Source organism: Barbus barbus (genome assembly GCF_936440315.1).
Source record: "Barbus barbus genome assembly, chromosome: 21".
In the NCBI taxonomy this organism is placed as follows: Eukaryota; Metazoa; Chordata; class Actinopteri; order Cypriniformes; family Cyprinidae; genus Barbus; species Barbus barbus.
The window spans coordinates 22,742,796-22,765,109 of NC_136749.1; the positions used below are offsets into that span (position 1 = coordinate 22,742,796).

The 22,314-nt window shown below is 34.9% G+C and overlaps 1 protein-coding gene across 1 annotated transcript in view; it reads left to right on the forward strand.

Moving 5' to 3' along the window:
- The window catches only part of tsnare1 (T-SNARE Domain Containing 1), a 142,061-nt gene that overhangs the window by 109,707 nt on the left and 10,040 nt on the right, over nt 1–22,314 (forward strand). The window contains exons 10-11 of the mRNA XM_079444937.1: nt 3,854–3,936; nt 12,923–13,032. Coding sequence (XP_079301063.1) covers nt 3,854–3,936; nt 12,923–13,018 — 179 coding nt within the window. The 3' untranslated portion in view covers nt 13,019–13,032. The remainder of the gene's footprint in view (nt 1–3,853; nt 3,937–12,922; nt 13,033–22,314) is intronic.

Here is a 22,314-nt window from a genome sequence, read left to right on the forward strand (position 1 = left end):
AAGTTAGTTAATTAAAATGTCTTCAAAGCAAAGTCTCTGCAAGGCTACAGTGATACTGGCTAACAAGTCCTGATTATCAATCGTTACTATTGAAGTAACTAATACTATTGAAGTATTAACGTTTAGCAATTATCAGTGCGCAGGCCTTAAAGATACAAAAGTACAAAAACAAACCTTTTATTAAAATGCACAATACACAGTCTTGCAGACTAGGGTGAAGTCAGACAGACATCGGTCCCAAATCGTGGTATTTTAGAAAACTTTGAATGGCAAACTGTAACGTTACGTGGCGCGGCATGATTCTGAACAGCTGTTGGGTGCCGAGAATAGACTTGAGTGTGCATAAGGTCATAATTTATTAATCATAACCTGCCAAATGGGCTAGTGATTTGATGTGGGTTACCCACCTGACTTAACTGGAGCTATAATAAACTCTTGGCCTGATAATATTGAAATATTGGCCTGATACTTTACTATCGGGGGCTCTGTCAGCTAGCTATACTGTTGGCTAATCAAATCTATTCAGACGGGTTTAGCTAATGTTACGTGTTTAGATGGGAGAGCATGAGAAGAAAGAATAATTAAGATCGCTTGTCACTGAGTTTAAGATGTTAAATTTGTTATCTTACCCAGTAAACGGCCATGATCCAACCTCGTTCGCTCTTCTGTCAGACTGGCGGCGATTTCGGGGAAACATAGTGGGCGTGGTCGACCTGTGACTTCAATCGAGAGTGACCAATAGAAAAAGGCCTTTCATCCTGGTGGGTAGAGACCGCCCACTGAGACACAGCTTCACTCGCAAGCAAAACTTTTCAACTCGCAAACAAAAGTTTTAGACCCGCAAAAAAATGAAAAGAGAGCATTATTTGTGGATTCGTGATGAAAAGTGTTTGAAGTGCACAAAGAAAAATTAGATTTTTTCAAAGATTTACACGTACTGCTAATTATTTTGATTTCAAAATTTCTATGGAGGAAGCTCTTTTAAACAGAATATTTAGAAATTTCTATGGAGGAAATGAATTCCAAGACTGTTGAAAAAAAATGGGTGGCCACCATGGAGCTCTATTGAAATCAACTGAATCTCTTGTGCGCTTCATGTGAGCAGTCATTTGTGCCATGTACATGAGTGACAATTTACAGAGTTGCAATGAAAAGCGTTTCAAATCATTCGCTTATGAAGTTCCATTACAGTTGGGATGCTGCTGAAGAAAATAGCTGCTTTTGTAGACAGTAAACAGTGAGGCAACTTTTGGAACAGCATCGCTCAATAGCTTTGAAAAAAATCCATTTAGAATGTCTTTGTGACACAAGTGACACTAATAAGAGGTTGGTTGCCCTGCGGGGTGTGTTTAGCAGACATGGCTGATGATTCATCAAGCACAGGGCCTTTCTTTTCAGTTTCGCTATTGAAAAATTGATTGATAAGTCTCCATATGATGTGTCATCTCCCTTCAGTGTTTCTAAATGAGCCATTTCTCATTTTCACCCAGATTCTCTGTGCCTATATTGGTAGTAGATGACAGGTCAGTAATCTCAGATGGAGACAGAAGAAATGTTCACGCTGGGAGGGTTATATTGGTCACTGGAGTAGATACTGAGCACTTTCTGAATATCGTGCGGCCCACACACGCTTTCAGATATTGCTTTGTGTAAACTTTGGTTTGTTTGTTCCCGTCTGCAGCATTTGAGACCATATTCTTGCTATTTTTCACTTTTGTGACTCAATGAATCTTGTTGATCAGGCACCTCCGTCTGAGAACGGGCTTGTTATAACAAAAAACAAATGGGAAACTCTGATGTGGTACAACAACTCCTACAGGTTTAATTATAGCAGAGAGCAACTGCGCTCCACCCAACTCATTTAAAACGGGCAATTTAGCTGTTACCAGAAATAGAAAGAAACATGGGGTTGAGATGAATTCGAGTCAGGAAGGTGGGATGAAAGATTACAAGTCGATAGCATGTTGGAGCTCTTGTTAATCCTTTAAAAGTCCGTCTAACAGAATAATGGATAAAAAATAGAGAAAATAGACAAATACACTTTCCCACACAGGTTTCCAGCTTCTTTCCATGCAAACCCTCCCCTTCCACATCTCACGGCGACGGCGGAGACCAGCACCAAATCAAATCAGAGAAAGATAAACAAAACCTCATTAGTTCCTCCAGCTAGGTGGAGGTGAGGTCTGCTGTGTTCCCCTCAGCTGAGCCTGCCCTGCTTTAACCCCGCTGTAACTCTCCCGCTTCTGCTTTCGTTCTGCTCTCCTGTGTGGTGAACCGCACATTTGTTTTTAATTGGGAAGGGAATTGACTTTGCATTTGAATCAATGCTCTCACTTGCCAGTATAAGTACATGTGCATTGGAACAAGACAACTCATTTGGATTATTCAAAGTTAATAATTGGCTGACTTTCCTGCGATTTAAGGAACCAAGGACATAACCGAGTCTTTGTGTGTTTCTAGCTGATTATGATACATGTGTGTTTCTAAGCACAATTCTCGGTGGAAAATGTCTTTTTGTCATGAATTTCTGAGCAGAATATTAGCTAATCTCCTCTAGGCACCATGAGAGATGTCACAACTATTTGTTTATGCTTTTGTACTGGATATTGCCTAATACACAAATGGCCATACTATATCCATTAAAATAAATTTAAAGTACTTTCACTGATTTTTTTATTTTTATTTTAATAAAAATAATTTCACTGGCCAATAAAGCAAATGCTTCCCAAAACAATGTAGAACTGAGTCTTAATAATTAATTTGGCACTGCTTATGAAAGGCTAATTATTGTAATGAAAAGCATATTATTATAATTCACCTAAAAATTAAGTCTGACATTAATTACTCATCTTCATGTGACAACAAAACATTTTACTGTTTTCATTTCTGTTGCAGTAATTGAATGCAATGCCTTTTTTTAAGATTAAAAAAGATTACCAGTGAATAATGACTTAAATTTGGACAGTTTCCCTCACATAAGTATCACATATGGCTACTTTTTTAAAGTTTATTTTTATTAAATTTATCTTTATTGAATAATTATTTAATAATTCCTTTATATTAATATTTAAGTTTAACATTTTATAATTTATATTGCTTCTTTTGGCCCTTAACAGTCCATGTTTTCTATGAATGTTGTTATGTGGAATCTCTACTGAAAATAAATAAATAAATAATCGCATGCAGGTTCGAAACAATAAAAAAACAAAGTTACCATATGTCTCTTTATAATACTGAAATTTGATTAAAGTATTTGTTTAATAATTTGTATATTTTTATATTAATATAAAATTTTTGAATTTATTTTATATATTTTTTATTTAAAATGTTATTATATTAATTTAATAATATTTGATTCATTTTAATAAAATTTTATAATTGTTTCTTTTGACCCTTAACAGTCCCTAATCACTATGAATTATGTTGTTGTACGGCTACAGAAAAAATAATAGCATGTATGTTTGGAACAAAATGAGGGTGAGTAAATAATAACAGAAATTTCTTTCAACATGGTCTTTTGTGATGATGGTGTAACCACAAAATGCAGTGCATCTTCAGTTTTTGGCAGCATCAACATTGGGCACTTTGCTCTCTAATCTCTTTCTTCCTGGGAAAGGGAACATGAATGAGAGAGTGGGTATGTTTATAAAGGTGCTCTGGTACACTGTGTGCTTGGACAATCTTCTTTTGTTGTGCGTGTGTATGAGTGAGTCACATATTCTCTCAAGGTTTCATGTACATGGGCTGAAAATCATCTGGAAATAGTCTGACAGAACATCTTAAACGCATTGTAGCATTTTGTACATCAAAACACGACAACATCTACAACAATGTTTGTTTTCTCTCTTTACAGACAGCATTGAAGACTACATTCAGACCACCTCATCACATGTTGATTCAGCCAATCAGGAGCTTGCAAAAGCCAGTCATTATCAGGTATGTTATTGACTTTTTGGAAAGCTATTGCATTGATAGCTGCATTAAGGTACACAAAGAGCAGTTTGGTATGTAAAAAGAGTTTCTCTGTAACAGTCTATGAACACAATTATTATAGCAAGTTTGTTTATTAGTTTCAGTTGACATCACACAGTGAGATTTTCAACATGCTGTCATTCATTAGCTGCTCACTTCAGTAATCACCCTTCACCAATTACCTGACAGGTAGACCATAAACCCATTTGAAAATTAAAATGTGTCATTGATTGTTCACAAGCTCTGTTTGGGTATTAAGCATTGTGTGTGTGTAGAAAAAAATGGTTGTATTGCACCTTTGTTTACTCTGATGCCATGATAATACCCTTATGAAAAATAAGTTTATTCAAGTGTGCAATTAGTATACTTATTTTAAACAAAAAATAGGAAAGTATACTTTTAGTCTACTTTTTAGAAATATACTTAACTTCTCAGAAATATACTTAAAATGACATTTAAGTACACTTGACTTCTACTTAGAAAAAGTCTAAATATATTTGAGGTATACTTGTGCTCCTACAATCCGTGTTTTCATTGTTATACGGTTGATATATAACAGTGCAAAGAAAACAAAAATAGCAGCTTTATTCAGCAATTTCTTCTCTTCCATGTCAGTCTTCGACACTCGTTCATGAGAGTACCACAATGCATGCGTGTGGTGCTGCTGACGCAGGAGCTGGCGCTCTATTTTCATTTTCTTTGTGCATAAAAAGTATTCTCGTAGCTTCATAACATTATGGTTGAACCACTGATGTCATATTTTAATGATGTCTTTACTACCTTTCTGGGCCTTGAACGTGTAGTTGCATTGCTGTCTATACATCATATCAAATATATTTTACAACACTTATACTTTCACCTTTTGTTTTCTTTTATTCCTGTCTGATTAGAGCAGTTGGTGTTTAGATGTGGCCTTTCACATTCCTCTCTGGGATTCTGGGCAACATGGGCTAATAATGGGTGGTCATGCACGTGTGCTTACCCACATTCATGCGTTTGTGTTTCTTTGTGAGTTTGTGTGTGGCAAAGCAAATGAATGTCCCAAACGGGTGCTTTAGCATTCCTCTCTTGGCCGTAGTTTTCTCGCCTCTTCCTTCCTTCACTTACAAGAACGCAAGGGAGTAAATGAGTGAGTAGCAACAGCTTTTGGATTAATTGTCATTTCATTATCTCAAGGAGAGCTCAGCCGTGACCAAACTCACGCAGAGCAATTTAGCACTTCGCCAGTCCCGCTGCCGCCCACCCTGAGGGGAGGAGGGAAGTGCCTGGCTTAGGACGCTACCCCGTTTCCTTTCGAACATCTCCCATAAACCCACACTGTTGAACATTACACACACAAGTCAATTAAAAATAGCAAGTCATTTTCTTTCCATGGACCAAAATGTCAGTTAACCGAACGCAGGAAATAAATTTAATCTATAATCCATCAAGCCAAAAGCAGTTCCTCTCCACCCTTGGAAGGCCTGTAAGTGACAAGAATGATGTTGTATCAGCCCCATCAGAGTTCAGTGGAGCACGATGGAACATGATTGTTCATTACCATGCTGCTGCTCCAAACTCTACACTCAAATGAACAGACACTGAAGAGAGTTCGCACCATAATACACAGACTCCAGACTTCATTTACCATTACTCATTTTCTCCCTCTCTCCATTACAAGCCCATTTTTGATATAGAAAAGTGCTTTATTGGGCACTGTTAACTAAGTGAACCTTAGGTAAGTTTATTCAAATCAGTGCTAAGGTCTTGGTAAGTATTTTACAATTGCTATGTCACCTTTCTTGTATGTAGAAATACTGCATTCATAACTGAACAAAGTTTGTAATCGACTAACGTACATTTAGACACAATATTGTGCAAATATTTCTGAGACCCAGTAGAGCCTTTATGTGTCTCTGAGGAACACATAGCAGTGGTGTTTCATTCCTGAATGAATCTTTTTTTTTTTTTTTGGTACGAATCATTTGAACAAAAGGTTCAATCCACAAATACAGTCGATTGTTTTGTTACTGAATGAAAGAGCAATTTTGAAAGACTCAAAATAAATCAATGAATTACTCATAAAGATTATACACTATGTTACATAAAGGATAAATTAATAAACATTATAGTTTTATTATTCAAACATTATAACATTTTAAAGTTTTATTAATTAATTAAATAATGAATTAATTATATTTTATTCTATTTTATTTATTTATTTTTTAAATAGAATACTCTTATTCTCACCAAAGCTGCAGTGATTTAATCCAAGAACTGTAGTATTGTCAAATATTATTAGCATTTAAAATAACAAATTTCTATTTTAATATACAAAATGTAGTTTACTCCTGCGATGGCAAAGCTAAATTCACAGCAGCCATTACTCCAGTCTTCAGTGTTGAATGATCCTTCAGAAATATAGAAATATTTTAATATGCTGATTTTGTGCTCAAAAAAACTTTTTTTGTTATCAATTTTAAAAACAGATGTGCTGCTTAATATTTTTTAGATACCACGATACAAGTTTTTTTCAGAATTCTTTGATTAATTTGAAATATATATATTTTTTGTAACATTGTGAAAGTCTTTATAGTCACTTTTGAACTTTTGAACACTATCCGATATTAATTTATGTGATTTATATGATTATTGTGGATTGTTTATCTCCATCATTTTGCTTGATTCTATTAATTAAAATAAAAGCATGTGTGTATAAAAAAAGTGTTTTTAAAGTGTGAGAAAACATATGATTAGTAAATAGCGTGCCTTAAAGAAAAGAATGGACTTTGCTGCCCTTGCTGAGATAAGAAATGAAAAAAGAAAAACTCCTAGACCATAATACAGGCAAACATATGTGTATTAGAAGGGACATAGTAATCTAGTAAAAACCAATAGCATAACCACTGTTGTGCAACAAATGTATTCACATTTTTTCACAGATTATTGCTTACACATAATCTTTGTGTGATTATGTGTGTGTGGGCTGTGTATTTATGTCAGTTGGATGATCTCGTGGCCTGTAAAGTGTGACAGTGAGCAGGGGGTTGGATTATTATTTGCTATCTGCTTCTACATAAGCCGCATGCTGTCCCGATTGCACTGAATCCATGCAGACCAGACGGCTTATTTGTGTGCCCAGAGCAGATTCACTGCTTCAACATCCCCTCCATAACCCTCCCTCCCACACACACACACACACAAAAACATAACAGAGCCAAAGCGTGATCTAAGGGGCCCAAATGAAATTCAGTTTATTAGTATCACTGCTACTGTTGTGGATATTTAGGGTTGGGGACTTGATGATACCTCAAATCATGCAGTTTGTTGAGGACAGGACTGCTGTTACTTTTCTGAGTGCTCAGACTTTTTATTTTTGCCTAGTAGACGATAAAATGGGCAAAACAATGCATTGCCTTATAGTGAAGGAGGGATCTGAGTCATATTTGGAGACCACTATACCCTATATTGGCTTGGCAACAACCAAGATCCCCTGCAGTCAGAATGAGAGTTCAAACAGCTGATAAAAACATCACAATAATCCATATGTAATCCATATAACTCCAGGCCATTTATTAACATATTGCAAAGTGAAAAGCTGCATGTTTGAAAAATATGAACTTAGTTACTTCCTCCAGTGATAAAGTCATTTTCCTGTTGTCACTTCACATTAAAAATCCACCAAGATACGTATTTGTCTAGAACTGCTCTGGACTGTTTTTTGCTTGTAAACGGTGCTTTATTTGTGCATATTTCTCCCCTGATTCAGACGAGGTGGCTTTTTCACTTGAGAAAGCAATATTATAGATGGAGGACCGAAGTTAAAAACATCTTAATGATGGATTTTTTAAGTACAAACATGCAGCTTTTGTGGATTATTGTAATGTTTTTATCAGCTGTTTGTACTCTCATTCTGACGGCACCCATTCATTGCAGAGGATCCACTTGTGATGTAATACTAAATTTCTCCAAATCTGTTTCCGATGAAGAAACAAACTCATCTACAGTATTTCTTCAATGGCGGTAAACTGTCAGCAAATGTTCATTTTTCGGTGAACTATTCCTTCAAAAAGTACTTGGAACACCCCTTAACAACCACATAGCAATGCCCTGACAACATTTTTAAATGATGAAGCATCACTCACATTTTCTCCAGAATGTGTCAAATGTATTTACATTCAGTATTTGAATTAGTGGTGTATTTTCTACTCTCTTGTTGTTTAAAATTGGTGCAGGAATCAAAAAAGGCCTGTTCTGTAGTTTACTTACTCTTTGCAAGTGTAATTCTCCTCATGTTGAAAGTTTGTCAGGTTTGTTTAATGAATGCAGAAAGCAGCTGATCAGTGCTGTGACATGCTGTGATCAGGCACAGCAATGCAAATCAATCATGCAGTGTAATTTAGGTAATGGTGATGAATTGAGTTTAGCTGCTGGTGATGACTGCCACATAGGCCTGTCTGTAATATTGGAGCTGAAGTGGAATGAATATGTATGTGAATGAGGGGATGTTGTGGAGAGTTTAGCACAGGAGCATTATTCTCCATGAGTTGGAATGTGGCAACTGGCCAACTTGCCAAAGCCGCTGCTGCTAATGCTATCCTATTGTACAGTACTATGTTACCATGATTAAATCATGCAGATATGTTAACTGATACTGATAGCTCATAAATATTATGTAATATAAAATATATTATATAATTGTGATGGTCACAACAGGCTCTCTGTCTGGTATCCCCTGACAATAATATAATATAAAATAATGTATTATAATAAAAACTGAATGTATTGTAACATAATATTGAAGAAAAATACAAAAGACAAAGGCAAAAAATCTGCACACCACCGAAAAGCAAAGTTCAAGGTCCACTGAACAAGAGTTTATTCCTGAAGATTTACATGAAGGTGACAACAAAAACTAAAGTGCACATAACAAAAAAGTGACTGTGCACACAAACAAAAAAGCAAACGTTTCAGTCCTAGCTGGACTATCTTCAGTGTCACCTTCATGTAAATCTTCAGGAATAAACTCCTGTTCAAAGGAGCTTGAACTTTGCATTTCGGTTGGTGTGCGGATTTCTTTTAACCAATACTGATAGCCGATAGTTATAATATAATATAATATCATATTTTTTTAAATTTTCCATTCTTTAGATGAATTATTCCTTTAAATAATTAGGCTTAATTAGGATGAATTAGCATGTTAACTTTAAAGTTTTTACTGCTTACTGATCTGTTTATTATATATTGATTTTTAATGACTTATTAATGAAAGTTGATGCAAAGTGCTGCCTTTTTATAATGATCAACAGCAAACTTTTCATTAACTGTCCCTGAACAATTATTTTAAAGCAGCTGCTGCAATCTCTGCTTTACAAAAAGTGTAAATAATGGTTCTCTCTCTCTCTTAAAACCAATGTCGTTCTGTTTCTCATGAAAATTTGATGTCCACCTATGTGACTCAAATGTGTTAAAGTGAAATTTGCTGCATTGTTCAGGGTTTGTTACAGGGTTTAATTTAGTTGGGTTTCTGGTGCAGAGGTTAGCAGATATGTTCCACCCTTCTTCATGGCTGGAAATCCATTTGTGGTCACATGACAAGTTTGTCCAGCAGAAATAGTATGTTGCAAATGCCCTCATGTAATAGTCTAGTACAAGTGGAAGAATTTACAATTTTCCATATGTTAAATCTAATGTGGAATCATACTAATTCAGGAAAAAAAGACTAAGAATTAAATCACCTTTTGAGGTGCCACTAGGTGACTTGAATAGTAAAGTAGTTCCAACACTATCTCACGACCAATTCGTATGTATTTTACGAGGTGGCTAAGCTCATTCGTACAATTTTTTACAATATGTAACTGGTAGGTGTAGGCAGGCGCGCCTATTGGTTTGTGGGCCTCTTTAACATAATATTTACTCGGGGCCCGCCTCGGTAAAAAATCACATTGCGGGTTCCTCTAACGCCGGGCCCCTGGAATCATCCTAAGCCCCCCCACCCCACTTATGGTGCCTCTGGGTTTAGGGGCGGGGTTAGGGCTAGGTCATTCGTACAAATTCATATACGAATTGGGAAACTTGTGAAAAATTTACAATTTAGCAATCATAAATCGTATTAATTCATGCCTCGTAAAATATCAATGCAAAAATGTGACAGACTGTTTCTAAGTAAAGCATTCACATTTTTTGAGTCTCCCTCAATTTTATTTATATATTTAATTTTTAAACAAATTAAAACATATTTACCAAGGACACAATAAATTGGTCATAAGTGACAGTAAAGACATTGTTATAAAACCTTTCTATTTCAAATAAACGCTGCTCTTTTGAGTTTTCCTTTCATCAAATTATACTGAAAAGAAAAGTATCATGGTTTCATCAAAAATGATATCAGCAGAACTGCTTTAAATATTGATAATAATAAGAAATGTTTCTTAAGCACCAAATCAGCATGTTAAAATGATTTCTGAAGGATCATGCGCAACTGAAGACTGGCGAAAATTCAGATTTGCCGACAGACATGTAAAATAATTTTAACATATATTAAAATTATTTTAATTTGTGACAATATTTCACAATATTACTGTTTTTAACGCCAAACTTTTGAGCAGTAGTGTGACGGTATACAATGCAATATGGTATAATTTGCATTTCTCTACAATTCAAATCAGTCAAAAACTTTAAGAACTAAATCAAAGCTTCTAATGAAATTATCAGTGCATATTCATACAGCACTTTAATCATATATAGGACTACCCCGAAAACTTTTTCAATATCAAGGTGCTTTAGTTTTAGTGCTTCTTACAGCAGCTCGACTAAATTGGTACATGGAGAGAGAGAAAATTAATTTCCCTTTTCCTTTTCTCTCCTCTCGCCGGCACGTCACTCCTTCAGCTTTCTTTTTATCCTTAAGTCATTTTCCCTTTCTCTTTCTCACTCTGTGAACGTCTGCACTCTCCATCTCTATCTCCACCTCACCTCCCCAACGCAGCATCAGGAAAAAATTCAAGTTCCGAAATGGAGCAACAGTTGTATTGTCACCTAAAGCTTTTTTTGTTCCCTTTTTACCTGATTTATTTTCCTGTTTTCTCTGAATGACAGAGCAGGCCCGGGATAACAGAGTGAAAATCAGCGCCGAGAGACTGTATGCTGAGTGATAGAGCAAACTGGGGGAGAGAGAGAAAGTTTATAAGGCGCGGTTTTGGAGAAAGAAGCGAGGGAATCTGTGGTGACCAGCTGCAAGAGAGGAGATAGCAGAGAGAGGCTTTTAATTCCCAATCCCTACAGAGCCTTTGAAAATTACCAATCTTCTTATCACAGACGCAGGGCTGCTTATGCAAATTGTTGTGGAGTGGAACGTTTAAACGGAAAATTACTCAACAGCAGTTTTTTTTTTTTGCTTCCTTCTCAACCTCCCTCCCCCCACATGCACACTTCCACATAGAAAGCCTGTTTCCAGTCTCAGATAAGAAGATGAATTGCTCTTCGCGCTTTGAAGCACGTCAGGATTTAAAGACTCCAGCCTAGCTGTGGTCTACGACTGCTGCTCTTTCTGGCTTTGTCAAAAAAAAAAAAAAAGATGGTGAGCGGGGAAGGGCATTTCAAAACAACATAGAATCTACGCTTCGGAGCCGCCCGCCGAGTTTGAAAAATGTATATTGAAAGGCACTCAGCAAGCTAATTCCATTCACTGTTGTTTATTATTCCCACACTTGTTGGTTGCGTTGGTTCTAAACTGGATTTTAATTTCTCAACACAACAAAGCAAAAGATCCACAGGGGGGTTTTGGTCTTAGACGTTGAAAGTCCAAATGACACTTTCGGCAGTTTTCCAAAATTCTTTTGAAAACAGAGCAGGGCTTCCTCCCTCCACGGAGCCTTATCAGAGGCGAAGAGCGTAAGAGAGCCAGATGGGTTTTGTGGACGACGTTCAGCCAGAACTCTCTCATGCTTGGCCAACAGCTCTTGACTCTAGGCCACAATTCAATTCTGTCTTTGAGAAATCATTTTCAAAGCATGTCTCTGTATTGAGGAGAGAGCCTATAGAGGTCAATTGATGGCAGCACCTTCATTTCGTATTGTGGTATTGTGTTGGTGGCGGGAACCTGTTTGGAAAATCATGGTGTAATTTTGTTCTTTTATTCCTTGTGGGTCCTTTTGTACCTAGAAGGGCCGTTCGTACTGGATAATGACTGTTGATTTATTGATTTTAACAGTGGCAGACAACCGAGAAAGAATTTATTCTATAGATTTTTTTTATGGACAAATCTATTTGACTCATGAGTCTCGCTTTTGTTATTAGTCTATTAAGAGCATGCTGCTAGATGCTGTCTGAATGCATTTTCAGTTACTATCGCCCCCTACTCACCAAACACTACTAACATAATAGTATTTTTGGTGTCTTGATAGTAGCTCATTGTTTATGTTATTTTTGCATAAATCACTCACCCACATGTTTTTTCAAACCTGTATGCCTTTTTTTCTTCAGTGGAACACAACATAGCAGAACATTGATGCTGCTCCAATGAAAGTGAATGGTGACCAGGGCTTGTCAAGCTCCAAAAATTTTCTGAAGTCACAGGATAGATTATGATAATTGTCTCCACTGCAGTTCACAACATGCCAAATTTGAATATATGCATATTCAAATATAGAAGTAAGATTTGAGAGCTTCAATGAAACGGAAGATTTTCAGGCAATCTATGCATGGATTTAGAAAATCTAGGGCATGTAAAAGTATGGAATACTTTAATAGATTTATTTATTTATCTAGGAATAAAAGCCCCTGGTCACCATTCACATTGGAAATGAGCAGCATGAACATTCTGCTAAACATCTCTTTATTTGTGCTTAACAGAGGTGATTTTGTTAGTTTTTTTTACAAGTTTAGAATGATATAACTTTCATTTGGGGTGAGCTATCATTATCCCTAATCATACAGTAATATCTCTTTTCTTCTTTATTCTGTCTTCCAGAGGCAGCTGAGGAGGAGGAAATGTTATCTGCTAATCGCTGGAGTGCTGCTTCTTTCTTTGCTTATCATCATTATTGCAGTCTCAGCCAGAAAATGAGTGCAAGACCACAGGTAAGCTACGTCTGGTGTGCCCAGCCTGTAATAAAAATAACAACATAAAAAAAGAAAGTGAGAAAAAAATATTGTAGGGACAACACAAATCAACAGAACAAAAATAAAACAAATATTATAAAAATTATTTTTTAAGTAAACGTATTAAATATTAATGTGAAAATTATATTATTTATTCTTATTTTAATAATAATTATAATTATTATTTTTAAAAAAAATTGCCAGGTTTTCGAAAAGAAAGTTCTTTATTTGAAACATGAATCTTTTGTAACATTTGTTTCTTTCACTTTTGTCCAAATTGATGTGTCATTTTATACATCATATATATATATATATATATATATATATATATATATATACACACTGTACAGTGCTTGTCAAATGTTTGGAAACATTATGATTTTTAAATGTTTTATATGTTCTTATTCTCACTAAATCTATTATTTGATCTATTTATTCTGAAGGATAATGTGAGACTGAAGACTGGAGTAATGATGAAAATTCAGCTTTGTATCACAGGAATAAATTACATTTAAAAATATATTACAGTAGACAATAGTTATTTTGAATTATAATACTATTACTGTTTTTACTGTATTTTTAGCACATAAATTCAGCCATTGTGAGCATAAGAGACTTATTTCAAAAACATAAAAAATAACTTTAATTAAATACACTCCAAAAGTTTGGAAACACCCCTGCCAAAGTGTGGTTTTGGACGATATCAGCATAAATCCTTGTCATTTTTTGGTGCAAATACATTAAAGTAACTTGACATTATCATTGAAGACCAGCAATAAAACATAATAATGGCAATATATACATGTCAAAGTCAGACATGCCCCTTTGCCAGCTGTGATGGCTGGTTACTGGTTTAAACTTGGCCCACTGTAGCTTCAACAATTGAAGTCAATGTTTGAACAAACTGACAGCTCGGATGCCCAGATTATGCAGAGCTGTAATAGCTGTTAATGGTGGATATTTTGATGAATCCAAAATGTAAGTTTTTTCTATGTATAAACTGTTTATGTAATAAAATATGTTTTCGTAGTTTGTGTTGTCCCTTATCAGTGCAAAATTATCACAAATTAAAAAGGATTCATGCCAATATTGTCCAAAACCTCACTTTTCTAGGGCATTTCCAACTTTTGGAGGGCAGTGTATATAATTTAATACAATATTGATTTTTAATAAAAAAAAAACATTTGCTTCACTTTTATTGATTGATTGAAAAACATTACATTGGCCTAAAATACCAGTTTAAAATTTGTCTCCTCGTTTCAGGTACTAATAATGCAATAATTAAAAAAAAAAGAAGTACCTTGTGCATTTATTGTCAAAATGAACAATGAATTTTGACTAAAGCAGGTCGCCAGCTACCTTTGTTTAAAACTTTCAGCCAAAATCATCTGGAAAAAAAGGTGTCAAAACCATCTTGCTTACCTAATTGGTTCTTGACATTTGTGTAACCCCAATCGATGCATCAGGATGCTATTTTTCACAAACGAAACGCCAATGCGGTGAAAGCTCTTCAGACTAATATTTCACCCATGGGCAGCCTCTCTGAGGGGAGTGGGATTTTATCAGTTAGATGGATTACCTCCTCATTCATCTCTGAAAGGCCAACTGACAATTACACTCTTCTGTTAATCATTTATCCTCACAATCTACTTTTATTCGTTCATTGACTCATTCATTAGTTCATTGCTTTTTCTCATTCATCTATCTGTGAGGAGGAAGAGTGTTGGAAAATGGGTGAGGACTGACTCCATTTCCATGAGATGTTTATCTATGTGTTCGATCTCTCGCAGCCTCCCTCGGGGAGACGAGGCTGAGTGACAGCCTGGACTCCCTCTCGTATCGATCCGTACCCTCTCCGCTCTCCCGCTTTTCCTCTGGCAACACGCACACACCTCCTTTTAAGCGGCGCGTGTGAAACTGAAAGCAGATAGCATCTTTAATTAAGTAGCTCTTAACTCGCATTTGTGAAACAGAGTGAAACAGGGAGCATAAGTTGTTTGAACTTTGGTGCTAAGATCTCATCTTTTACCAAGCGCTTGAGCAAATAAGAACAGTTGAGAGATTTTGTCACTAAAAAAATCACTCAACTCAAGCACGGTCTGCCATATGCACTATTCACAAATGGAGAACTCTTAAGTACTAATTGATGTAGAGATTTCAATATTCCATCGCTTCTGTTGTTTTGACCTCATTTATGCTGTTATTATGTCTTTTCTAAATTAAACGCTAGATTTTCACTTAATTTCAGAAGAAACTGTAATGGATACCTTTCTGTGCCGAAGGTGCTGCCATGTTATGTGGTTGCTATGATGTTCTGAGTGGTTGCTAGGTAGTTGTTCTCATTTCTGCATAACTTGGGTACTTTTTTATAAGGATAGTTCACCCAAAAATATCATGCTGTTCCAAACCTGTATAAAGGCCTTTCATACATTTGTTATTTTAGTATCAATGAGATACTATTATAGTTATATAGTAGTTATAGTTATATAGTTATATATAGTTTTAATTATTATTTATTTTAGTTTTAGTTTTTATAAAAGTTAATTTTTATAAAAAAATATAATAATAAAATAATAAAATATCAATAAAGTTTTAATAATCATTCTAATTCTATGAGAATAGGAAGTCCACACCAAAATGCATTACTATAATGATAACAACACTTTCAGAATCAGTGGAATCACTATCAGAACATGTTTTAAGTTGATAAACAATATACACCTTGACAATCAGAATCTATCAGACTTTCAAGAGCCTTAACATTGGAAGCAGCAGATGACAGAACTGCAGTTCACACTAATAAACAGAGCATTATCATGCGTTGGTGTAGACGCTTATCTTTTTTTTTCATTCTTGGTGTGAACAGGCCTTATCTTCTTGCAGTAAGCAAAATTTAAATAATACACAATTTTAAATAATACTGGGGCACAAACAACATTGGACTCTGCAGACTTTCACTGTATGGACAAAGAAACTGAAATATTCTAAATATTTTCTTTTGTGCTCCTCAGAAGAAAGAGATACATACAGATTTGGAAAGACTTGAGAGTCAATCAAATGACAGATTTTTTCCCTTTAATTACATTATTAGTGGAGCTGTTTAGTTAATTCATCCCTCCTTCGATATTTTTTTGTTAACCTCTCAATTCCCGATTAAGCATGTCTTTTATTTCTCAGGTTGACTGGATAACTGCTTTAAGAGCTGTGTAGCAATGTGTACCAAATCATGTTTGCAGACCCTATGGTGTTTAGAGCAAGGAATGGGGAAAGGAGGGTTCACCCTAAGCTGTGCTGTTGGTTCAGTGCCATAACAGACTATAAGCTCAGGAGAGTTTGCCAGCTTGTGTCCTAGGGACCGGCTCCAAAAGCTGCATAGATTTATAGAGAATTAACAGCTTTGAATCTATGTAAACATGGGACATTCGGTTCTCGACTTGTTTTTATTTCATGCCCAGCACTGTTTGTGATTATTTCTTTCTACGTCTCCTAATAACCCCAAGCTGTTCGCAGTGCACTGTCTTTTATGGAAAATTAGATGAAATGATTCCTGGGTGACAAACAGTACCTTAGACCCTGCTTAAACCTGATAGAATCCATTTCAGGTGGATGTTCAGGTAAGCAGACACCGCTAAATACAGGTGTAAACTGGTCCAAAACATTTTGTGATTTGATCACTCAAACCCTTTTGAAGTGTATGTAAATGATAATCAGTGTGTTTTGTGGACAACAAATACCTGTCAATCATCCACTGAGTTTCTGCGGTTGATTTATTGAAATGTTTTTTTTTTTTTTTTCTATTTTTATTTTCACTGTGATTTATTTATTAGGTTTTTTTTTTTTTTTTTACTGTAATTTATTCATCTTATTTTTCTCATACTTATTTATTTTACTTAGTTTCATGTATATATATTTTTTACTGTAATTTAGTTATTTTAATTTTCTAGGGGTTTATTTTAACTATTTATTTAGTTAGCTATTGCTGTGGTTTGTGATATCTGAATATTCAAATTGTTTATTTACTTATTTATTTTAGCTAGTCACATTCTCTCAAAAGAATCAGTGGCCAGTTGCATTTAAACTGTTTTTTTTTTTTATGGTCATCGTAACTTCGTAAGTAATGTCGTAAGTCAGTCCTAACTTTGTAACTCGGTAGATTGCATAAAATGGTAGATTGGTCTAATTTGAATCCCAAAACTAGTTTCATCTTGTCAGACATCTGAAGACATGGCCGTTATATAGTGGCTATATTTATGAAACTGCTCATCAAAGGTTCACATGAGATGTATTTGATGATAAATGTTTATGACAGGTGTAAGTGGAAGTATGAGCTTATGATCTGATCACCCTAACTAGATGTTAAAGCAGGTATACACACGGCCTTAGATGGTTAGAAAAAAATATAGTACTGTATGTGACAAACTTGGGTGGTTAACAGTGAGATCCTTCACAAAAGCAAAAGTGCAAAGGATTAAAAAAGAGCAAAGGATTATTGGAAATGTGCTGGGCTGATGTAGTTGGAAACAGACAGGGTGGCAGAGGGAAGAGCATAGTGCATAATATATCAGTTTAATGATTCAGCAATGACAGAACTAACCGGGGAGCTGCTTTGCCTCTCAAATCAATAGCCCTGTGCTTTATAGTGCTCTAAATAATGCAATAACTGCTCCTTGACACTTATTCCTGCGAGTTGTGTTGCCAGTGCTGCCCTCACATCTTGTTTACAGACTCATTTGGGTGAAAGAGATCCTTCAATATGCATGTCAGCAGCATGAGCTAACTACAGCTGATCCTTCTGCTCTGAGCTGGTGAAATTGAGAGCAATCTGAGTGTGGCCCCAACTCATTGAGTCACAAATTGCTTAAAATGAATCCTCAACAGCATGACAACAGACTATTACTGCATTTTAATGTTGTGACCGTTATGCATTATCATATAGTAGAAGCATTTAAATACCAATCTGTTAGAAGCTTTAACAAGGAACGTGAGAGTCTTCAAGCATTTTTAGACCCCAGTGGTGTCTGGATCCCTGAAGTAGATCAACCTCTTATCAGCAAATGTCTAGATACAATGTGATTTTTGACGGGTGAAATTTTTCATTTTATTTAGTGAACTGTCACTTTACTTGTGCAGGTGGTTGACTGAGTAGAAATATAATAAAGTTGTATTTATTTATTTATTTATTTTTTAAATGTTCCTGTTATTTTTAAATGTTTATTCATCAAAGAATCCGCAAAAGAAAAAAAAAAAGAAGAAAAAAAACATTTCCAACATAATCAGCATATTGTTAATAAATCAGAATGATTTCTTAAGAATCATGTGACGCTGAAGTCTGTAAGTAATATACTTTACAGTATATTAAAAGTGTAATAATATTTCACAATATTACTGTTTTTTTCTGTATTTCTGATTAAATAAATGCATCCTTGATGAGCAGAAGACACATATTTAAAAAAAATTAAATCTTACTGATTTTTTAAGTATATATTATTTTTTCAAGAATTAATTCAATCAAAGTGACAAAGACTTTTACATAGTTAATTTATGTTTCAAATAAATTCAGTTTTTTCTATTTATCAAAGAAAAATGTCCTGTTTTCCACAAAAATATTAAGCAGTACAGTTGTTTTTAGCTTTGATAATAAGAAGAAATGTTACCTGAGCATTAAATCGGAATGATTTCTGAAAGATCATGTGACACTGAAAACGGGAGTAATGACTGCTGAAATTTCAGCTTTACAATCACAGGAATAAATTATATAACACAATATATTACAACACCAACCAGTTATTTTATCATTCACAATATTACTGTTTTTACTGTATTTTTGGTCAAACAAATGCAGCCATGGTGAGCATAAGAGACTAAAAAAAATGTTTTTTTAAATCTTGCCAACCCCAAACTTTTGAATGATAGTGTAGATTTTAGCAGCTTACTTTTTAAAACATGCTGAAACTAGAGAATTCATGCTTGACGTGTTCACTGTGTATAATTTGTGCTTAAGTAATGACATGGACCTGATTTTACTGATAAACCACTATTTAAAAACTCTGAAATGACTGACTTTCTTCCGGGTTTTATAGGACTACAATCAGAACAGCTCTTTTAAGTCAATTTCTGAAGCTGTTTTCCTCTTGGAGTCTCAATGTAGGTTTTTAAAAGGGTTTTCTGTTTTTTATGGGCACATTTGGCAGAGCAGAATATAGCAAAATCTGACTAGAAATAAAACGGGAGATCAGTTCCATTGCGTTGCTTACAATTTTATTGCTGGTATATTTTGCCATAAATTAAATGTCAGAACAATATTGAAATAAGTTATTTGCCTTCCTCAAATTGGCTTCTTTGTATGGAATATATTTGATTATATATGTATATGGGAAAAAAAAAGAAAAAAAAAGATCAGTCTGCGCTTATAATTTTTTTATGATTATTTTTGATCACATCAAATCTTTATCCACAGCGTTTTGTGACTACGATTGCATAAGTTTGAAAAAAAAAACATGTATTTGATTGTAAATCTGTTGTGACACACCTGAAAATCACTCAGTACTGCGTAAAAAGGAACCAGAATTGAATAATAAATGGATATTTTGACCTCAAAGACCTCCATTTGTACACAACAGGGCATCTCACTGTAGCTCCTCACTGACTTGTTTACAGCCCTCATGTTTTGAACTTCTAGGAAAAGTATAGCCAGATCTGCTGAAGGGAATTCAAATCTGTGAGGAAATTACTTCTTGGAACTTCGTTGCTGCCATAGAAACAGAACAGTTTAGTTTATGATGCAGATTAACTGCAGACCCTGACAAATAAGCACTAATATATATGCACAGTGTAAACCAAGAATTCAAATGTTAAAAAAAATATATTTTTCCAAGGGCTTTTTATGATACAACATTTTTCATAGTATAAAAAGGACTCCCAGTCCTATTACCAATGCTCTTTCATTCATTTCTGTATCAGTTTGTATTTTTCGAATGTTCACGCTCATGCACAGCCCACATAAAACCCACAGTCTGTGTCCAACCTCACGTGGGCTGCCTTTTTTTGAATGTGGCAGAAGGGCACAAAGCCAGCACACTTCCCCGGTTCTCCTCGGCATAGAACTGCACGGTTGGGCCAAGTCTCAGTTTGACCCTTATCATGTCTGAGACTGACCGTTGAGCTGCGGATTAGTGGGCCAGCCTGCACCTGTGTGGGCGGACACCATACCCTCAACTGAATCAGCAGTGTGGGCTGCAGTCAAACCGTGCAGCCAGACACCGTCACGGAAAGAAGGGACATAACAGACCCAGCCACCCACCACAGGCATGCTGGGAAGGGCAGGGGGAGGAGGGCAGAATTTACCTCTGCTTATCCTTAGAAGCCTTTAATGTCTCTCTTCCATCACTGCTGCTCCTGGCTTAGCGTGATGCCTTTGGAAAAGTTGACTGGTTCAGAGGAAGAAGGTATTATGGGAGGTGACAGTGGAGCTTTCTGAAATGGTTTAAGGATCATTTAGCTCATTGTTTATTATTTTTTGTTGCCAGAGCTTTTTAAATTACTTTAATTATTGCTTTATGCTAAATGACTTGACAAGCCTATACTATTATAGTATTTATTTTGATTTTAAATTTGCTTTTATTTTTTATAGTCAGTTTTCATTTTAGTTTTAGTATTTTTATGTGCTTTTGACTTTTTTTATATTAGTTTTATATTTCTATTTAGTTCTAATTTCTTTTTATTTCCATTTTAGGTTTAGTGTTACTTTACCGGTAGCCAAAGCAACAAGTTTGTAAAGTTTTTTTGTTTTTTCATAAAATAGTATTTATTTTTATTTCAGCTTTAATAATAATAATAAAAAAGTTTATTTGTTTGTTTTATTTATTTATTTATTTATTCCCTCCATGTACAACCCCCTCTGAAAAAAAAAAACTTTGCTCTTAAAGTAAAAGTGCACCTACAAAAAAACAAATTGCTGAAAATGACTCACCCTTAGGCCATCGAAAATGTAGAAGTTTTTTTTTTTTTGTCATCGGAACAGATTTGGAGAAATTTAGCACAACATCACTTGCTCACCAATGAATCTTCTGCAGTGAATGGGTGCCGTCAGAATGAGAGTCCAAACAGCTGATAAAAACATCACAATAAAATATTTTGAATTAGATCTTATTTTTTATATTTTCAGTTGTCATCTTAAATTTTGTTTTATTATTTTAAGTAATTTGATGTGATTATTTTATTATTGTTATTTTACTGTTTACTATTTAGGTTTAATGTATTTGTATTTTTAGCACAGTTTAAGATTCATTTAGTTGTCAAGACAACATTTCTAATTTTCATTCATTTACATTTCTATTATATTTTATTTTATTTTATTTTATTTGATTTCAAATTTAATTAAATTATCAAAAAATAGTTTTATTTGTTTTACTTTCAGTTAACATACATTTCTGGTCTGATCCCTAAGCCAATCACATGCACCATTTCGGTGGAAAACAGCTATTAGTGCGTAGCTACAGTAATTCTGCCCTAATGTTCCCTCTGGTTTCACTTCATATTCATTGTTTTTATCGCAACATTGAACATGTTGCTCTCAGCTACTTGTTGATAATGTTATCTCTTTTTCCTCCTTGGTTCCTATTATTTATTCTCGTCTTTTTACTCATCATGTCTTCAGGAGAGCCTGAATTTTTCTTTTAAATATTATTAGTAAAGTGTTCCAGCACAAGTCATGTACACACATCCATCTCCGTTTTGAGTTTTTAGGATCAACTGAGGCATTGAAGCTTATGTGCGGCTTGTCGTTTTCTCTCTAAACTGCTAGCAGGGCTGAAGTTGAATTTCAAGCACCTTTTTTCACTGATAAATATTAAAGAATTAATGCTCAGGAAACAGTTTTATATTTAGCTGCTAAAGCTGATTTAGCCTCAGTGAAACAGTGAGCAGACAGGTTCCTGCAGAAAGAGGCTTATTCAAATGAAAAAGCTCAGTTGACAACACTGAGCTGGTATTCACCATGATGAGACACTGCAAAGATGAAAAGAAAGAAATCCGACAGAGGCACAGAGAGAGTGAGAGAGTATTTAAGGGTGCCTAGAGTGCTAAACATCAGACCTTCTAGCACTGAACATCTGATTTAATGCATCTTGTTCTGTTATCATATCATAAGCGCAGTTCATTCATTCATTTAATATTAGTTTAATAGATGTGCTATAACAGACTCCACTACTTTTACTACATTCATGCCAGTAAATTATACTATTGTATTTAAATTAATTATTT